Source organism: Kalmanozyma brasiliensis (genome assembly GCF_000497045.1).
Source record: "Kalmanozyma brasiliensis GHG001 unplaced genomic scaffold PSEUBRA_SCAF5, whole genome shotgun sequence".
Classification (NCBI taxonomy): Eukaryota; Fungi; Basidiomycota; class Ustilaginomycetes; order Ustilaginales; genus Kalmanozyma; species Kalmanozyma brasiliensis.
Window position 1 is genome coordinate 484,654 of NW_015961988.1, and position 6,360 is coordinate 491,013.

Here is a 6,360-nt window from a genome sequence, read left to right on the forward strand (position 1 = left end):
CGCGCCGCATCGCATCGTCGCTCTGAGGCGACACCAACCGTCATCATGGCCGACAATACTCCCTCAAGCAGCACCGCTGCTCCTCCCGCGGCATCAACATCGTCGCAACCCTCCTCGTCATGGTCGTCCGAATACCGCCCCAACCCAGCCTACAGCTTCCCGCCCGCCGCCCAACCCGAAATCGTCCGCGCCTACCAGAAGGACACGTACTACAAAGACCTCTTCACCTCGCAAGTCTCGGACGTCATCCGCTCGCTCTTCGGTACCCGCGTCCAGCACTCGCACACATCCTCCATCTCGCTCGTCGGCGCTTTGGGGTACTACCTGCTGTCGACATCCTCGATACCGGGCATGGGCGATGGACGCGGGGGTCAGACGTTGGGTGAGGAGTACGTCAATGCGATCCCGTCCAACGCGAAGACGGGGCGGATTGTGAGTGTGACTCGCCGACTAGGGTGGGTGTTGTTGCATGTGCTGGGACCGTACTCCCTCACGAAAGCCTATGCTGCTCTGCGTCGATGGGCGGTACGAAGCAAGGAGAGGATGGATCAAGCCGAATCGAGAGCAAGATCCCGCGCCCGTGCATTGGATAAACCCTTCGATCCAACCCCACACACCACCCGCCATCGTCGTCTGGTCAACTGGCTAGCACGCACCCTACCCGCACTGGAAAGCCTCCAATCCGCCGACGGTTGGCTCGCCTATCTTTCCGCAGCCCATCTGATGCTCTTTTATCTGGGAGGCAAGTTTTATTCGGCCGCCCAGCGTGTGGTGGGCGTGACGTATATCAGTACGTATCCGAAGCGACAGGGGTATCAACCGCCGAGCTATGAGGTGTTGGGTGTGCTGTTGGGAGTGCAGCTGGTGGTCAAGCTCATCGGTGAATTGCGGTCGAGACGATCGAAGACGGGTCAGGGGAAGGAGGAGGAGGAGATCGTCTCGGACGAGACCTCCACCGTTGTCATCGATTCAAAGGTCTTCTCTCACGCCTCACAACCACCCAAACCCCTCCCCACCTCATCTCCATCTCGGGACGAGGGAATTGTAGAGCTGCTCTACCCACACGAACCCGAAACGGACGGGGAGAAGGAAAACAACGACGTAGCAGTGGCGAAACTCAACACCTCCTCCGCAGCCAGCAACGCAACCGCCACCCTCCAATGCACCCTATGCATGGACCAGCGAACTCCCCATCGTGGGACTAGCGCTGTGACGGAATGCGGCCATTGCTTCGATTGGAGCTGCATCACCGCTTGGATCGCCGAGAAACCAGAATGCCCGTTGTGCAGACAACCGCTCCAGTTGAATCGCGTGCTACCGCTGTACAACTTTTGATCGAACCCCTCACGCAACCCGATAAGGGCGGGATTGTACTTGTATCGAATCTCACTGATCTCAAACTTGATGAGAATGAGAAAGCTGAAACAGCAGACGATTGTGCATGCGAGACGATGGCCCGCCAGACAAGTGCTGCAAACGAGCGAAGATGGGGGGAAAGAGGGAATTGATTTCCAACAAAACAGATACGCACAGGGGGGGTGGGAAGAAGTCGGGGAGGTGAGGGAGTCGGGGGATAGTAGCTACATAGATACGGAATGAGGGTTCCATGACACAAGGGGTGGGATTCGAAAACGGGAGAACCAACCAGCCGGATCCGAGCAAAGCCAATGCGGTATTGGGGTCTCTACGGACGTCCCGGAACGACGGGACGCGTGAGCCCACCAAGTTGGAGGGGAAACATCGCGCTTTGGGCAGACCAGGCTGGGTACAACAAAAAAGACCAAGGGACCAGACCGAGGAATGGGGGGATGATGTGCAACGCAAATCAAGCGTGCAGCTCTAGGAGAGAGGAGAGGGGAAACGTCGAGATGAAGGAGGTTATGCGCTCTCTTCAGCGGTGACGGCGTGGCCGGCAGACGAAGTGAGGTCGTTGGCGCCAGAGAGGTTTTCACCGGAACCCGAGGTGCCGCCCTTGGTCGAGGTGACGCAGACCAATGGGAAGGCTCCCTCGCCGCCGGCCTCGGTGCGACCCAGCGCCCAGCCGTCGTCGTACAGACGCTGCACCGTCACCACGTCATCCGGCTGGAGCGTGATCTCGTCGTTGAGCGTAGCGTTGTACGGGTAGATGGCGACAACCGTCTCGCCGGGGCAGATGTCGTGCGACGAGTACTGGTCTTTGACAGCCGGAATCGTGGTTCCTCGCCCGTCGGTGCCCGTCTCGCCGGACATGGCGCTGTTGGGACGCTCCTCAGCAGAATCACGTCCCTTGGCAGCGGCAGCAGCACCGACACCAGCAGCACCACCAGCAGCCGCGAGAGAGCCGATCGCAGCAGGACCGCCAAACTTGGCATCCGTCGAGGGACGACCGAGCTCGGGCGACTTGACCATCGCCTCCTCAGACTGGATCCAGGGGCGCTCGACGTGACTCCCGTTGTTAGCAGCAGCAGCACCGTAGACGGTGTTCTTCTCAGTATCGCCCTTGTCACCGCGTCGGCGCAGGCAGAGGAGGGCAAGGAGGGCACCGAGGATCAGAGCACCGACGATGACACCCGCGAGGATACCGGCAAGCTCGCCCGTGCTGAACACTTTGTCGTCCGCACTGACGAGCTGCTGGCCATCGGCGGCGCTGTTGGCGCCCGAGCTGCTGCCAGAGTTGTTGCCCGAGCCGCTGCCCGAGGTGTTGGAAGCACCAGCACCGCTGTTGGTTCGCGAAGAAGCACCAGCACCGGTGCCAGTAGCAGAGGCACCAGCGGTACCAGTGACGGTGGCCGAGTTCTCACCAGCGCTGCCCGAGGCAGTCTGGGTAGCGCCGGGCACGCCCGTGGCAACCGTGGTGGTCGGGGTGATGCTAGCAGCGAGAGGGTGGCCCCACTGCGCGCACTGCGAGAGGTTGGTTCGCGACTCGGTGCAGCAAGGAGGAGGAGTGACGCCGCCTGCAGGGTCGCAGAAGGCGCAAAGTTGGTCGATCGAGTAGCCGAAACCGCAGCTGCCCTCGTTCTGGATGCCCGTAGCGCACGAGTTGACGTTGGTGGTGGCGAGCGAGCTGTAGTCGGTGCAGGTGTAGTAGTCGTTGGAGAGCGTGTCGGATCGAACGCTTCGCTGGAAGGTGCTGAGCTCGTCGGTGGATCGGCAGTAGGCGGTGTTGTCCACAATGTCCTCCTCGGACGCGGCGAACTGGTTGCACGTCTCCTGGCAGACAAGCGTGGGCGGTGTCTCGGCGGTGCAGCCGGACTCGAACGACGCTTCCGAGAACTGCGAGCAGAAGACCGTCTGTTGCCATTGAACCGTGACGTTGGTCGCGAGGGTGGTGTTGCACGAGAGGCCGTTCTGGATCTTGTCCGTGTAGTAGCCGTTTTGCCTGCGGGTCGAAAGAGAAAGAGCAGAAAGAGTCAGTCAGACGGTTCGTCGAAGGAGTGGTGCGGTGCATTGCCGTTACCTACGAGGTGAGGTAGTAGTGGAAGAGGGTGTCGAAGGAAGCGACATCGGTAACCGTCTCGAAGAAGTTGAACTCGCCCGACAGGTTGCTAGGCTTGACAAAGTTGTTCTGGAACGAGGGGCACATGGAACTGCCCTGGAGACTGATACATGAGTCTGATGCCGCTTGAACAGAGGCGGAGAGCAAAAGGGCGGGCGCCGCGAGGGCTGCCGCCTTGACGGCTTGTGATGTGCGCATGGTAGCTATATGTGATACGTAGTTGGAGATGGAGATGTGGGATGAAGTGACTTGGCAGCAGAAGCGTTCAAAGTCACGGTTGGCGTCGGGTGTGTGTGATGTGCGTAAGAGGCGATGTGCGTAGAGAAGATGCTGGAATCAAAGGGAGTGTAGAGAGGTAGAGAGAGAGCAAGAAAAGACCGTTTGTTTCGAGTATCGATACAGCTGAGAGCGGTGGCTTTGCTGAAAGGAGAGTCGAAGTTGTAGGAGTGATACTGTCGATGCGATCGACAAGCCGATACGGAGAGCTGGGTTGGGGAAGGGATAGGGTGGATAGAGAGGAGAGGGAGAGGCGTTGGTGATGATGGTGGAAGGGGATCAAGATGGTGTCGAAGAGGTCCAAATCGAAAAAGGCTGACCGACGAACACGAGGGCGCGGCGATGGGGATGGGAGACGCGAGATGGTCGAACCTTGATGCGGGCGAGAGCTGTGTGACACAGGGGCGACGGTGCAGATCGCGGTGATGTGATGGGGTCGGCCAGCAGCTCGGCGGTATGGCAGGATTCGCGCTAAGTTGAGCTAGCTCGGAGGAGATGGATGGCGAGACAGGTGGGAGCTGCAGGGATCGACGAGCGGAGCGGAGAGGAGGACCAAGACGATGAGGAGGAGGACGAGGCAAGAGCGGAGGGAGGCACGAGTGATATGCAGTCTGCTCGAGTACACCGAGGGGGGGTGCCTCGAACTAGAGTACGCTGTCCATCAGCGCGCCACTATTGCAGACATGAAGAGGCAGGCTATGGCGACTGGGTAGTTTCTTTGTCGGCCATTGAATTGACAGACACACGAGGGAGCCATTGACTGATCTGCAGCCACAAGGTCGCCACAAAGGAGGAGCGGGAAGAAGGAGACCTGGCCGAGAGGCATGCATGCCGAAAAACCACAAAGCTTTGAAGCAGGGTGGGCAACCGAACCATGCAACCCTGGCTCTTTTGCCCACGCCTCCGGCTCGCTACCTCGAGGTGATTGGCAATTTGGGCTGGAAACGAGCGACAGGAACAAGGGTCGGCTGTCACCAAGCGAAGGCGACAAGTATTGATTGCTTTGCAGGCGAGGCGAGGCGAGGCGAGATGCAGACACAGCGACGCCGCTTGCTCTTGCTTTTGCTCTCCTGCCCGCTCTGAAACATGCACTCACACAGACAAACACTTTTTTTTCCCTCGCTTCTTGGCTGCGTTTGAATTTTGAGTTGCTCGCTGGTGCGCTGTCTGTTTGAATTCGAGCCCTTTTTTTGCGCTTTGTGTCTGATCTTCCCGTGGCAGAGCCGAACCTTTGTCCGCCTTCCGAGCAAAAGAGAGGCGATGGCGAGTCACGGATGGTGTCGAGGCAGCCGTTTCCAAAGCTTCTTAGCTTCAGAGGATGATGGGAATCGCTCGTCACCCAGCGAGCAGACTGCAGACAAGCTGCTGGCTCTTCGAGTTAGACTGGGAGCCAGAGACTGTCCAGGTAGCTGCGCAGCAGTCTGAGCGCATAGTATGGCTGCTAAACGACAGCGCACATGGCCGTAGTCCAGCCGGTTCTCGTCGAGTGTCGAGGTGTCGAGGTGAGTGACGAGCAACGAGAGGCAGATGGTCTCGGCGCTGCCAAGCGGCTCGGACGCGACCACTCGAACATCGCCATTTTGAGGCGGAATACCAGTCTAGTGTCCAACTCGGCGTTCGGCGTCGCCTGCATGTCGTGTCCGGAACGCATATCGAGACGCCAGTCTCGCCCCGCGTCATTCAGCCTTGACAGCCAGGTTCAGGATGGCACTTGTACCACTGGCATGCGCTCGCACTGGATCGCTGACTGCTGCGTGCTGCGTGCTGCGTGCTGCGTCGTTGTTTGACTTCGCGCGTGGTTGCTGTTCTTAAATCTCCTCTCCAAAGCGCGAAACTACGGTCGCCGTGAAGATCGTTTTGGCATGAGACAACCGAGCAGCTCTGCTGAGCGTCGTTTGACAGTCGAGCCTTTGCGCTGCGTCTGCTCGCTGCACCGACGGCACGGCTACGCAGAGCAAGAGGCCGCCGACGCCATCTAGGCTGCTCGACGCGCGTCTCGGCCTTGTTGCCAGAATGCTGCTTGCATACGGCGCGTTCAGAAGGACCCACAGATTGGACCCTTGAATGCCGTTTGCTGGCCTGCAACCGCCTCGAAACCGCGGCCCTCTCTTGCCCCCCCAGCGAGACGGTTCGCCTCAGTCATTTGAGCTCCTTCTTTGCCATGCACTTCGTCGATCCAGAAGCATGATCTGCCGTCTCGTTGTCATGCCAGAGGTGCTCTGTTCCCGAGAAGCTCCTGTCCTGATGCCTGAAATGGAAGCATCGCCATTCATTGGACATAGGTGGTGGTAAAGGTGCCAGTCGCGCATGTAGGGCGTCGAAAGTCACCAGCTCGCTCGACGAGGCAGCAGCGGGCAGCATCGCCTGTTCTTTATCATTTTGTGGCCATCTTTTTGGCTCGCCTTTTCAGTACTAATAAAAACAGACCGAGTAATGCCTGGACCTGGCGCTGTCCACCGCAGTGCGCTACCTCCCATCACTTTTGGTGGATGACCGACCGTCTAGCCTCCCAACAGCAGTACTGCGACCCTACTGAAGCCCGAGGAATACCAAGCGCCGGTCAACAGCTTGACACGGGCGCACCGCTATCCCAGGAAGTCAACGCTGCA

At 59.2% G+C, this 6,360-nt stretch overlaps 2 protein-coding genes across 2 annotated transcripts; one reads left to right on the top strand and one right to left on the bottom strand.

The window, feature by feature from the left end:
* Positions 1 to 45: 45 nt before the first annotated feature.
* PSEUBRA_005235 (Zinc finger, RING-type) lies at positions 46 to 1,335 on the top strand (the record flags this gene model as incomplete). Its single annotated transcript, XM_059465479.1, has 1 exon — positions 46 to 1,335. The coding sequence occupies one exon, from the start codon at positions 46 to 48 to the stop codon at positions 1,333 to 1,335; it is 1,290 nt and encodes a 429-aa protein (XP_059320428.1).
* A 543-nt stretch (positions 1,336 to 1,878) lies between these two features.
* On the bottom strand, positions 1,879 to 3,673 carry PSEUBRA_005236 (Src homology-3 domain protein; the record flags this gene model as incomplete). The annotated part of the gene is made up of 2 exons (XM_016438677.1): positions 1,879 to 3,358; positions 3,441 to 3,673. The coding sequence occupies 2 exons, from the start codon at positions 3,671 to 3,673 to the stop codon at positions 1,879 to 1,881; spliced, it is 1,713 nt and encodes a 570-aa protein (XP_016290541.1).
* Positions 3,674 to 6,360: the final 2,687 nt, after the last annotated feature.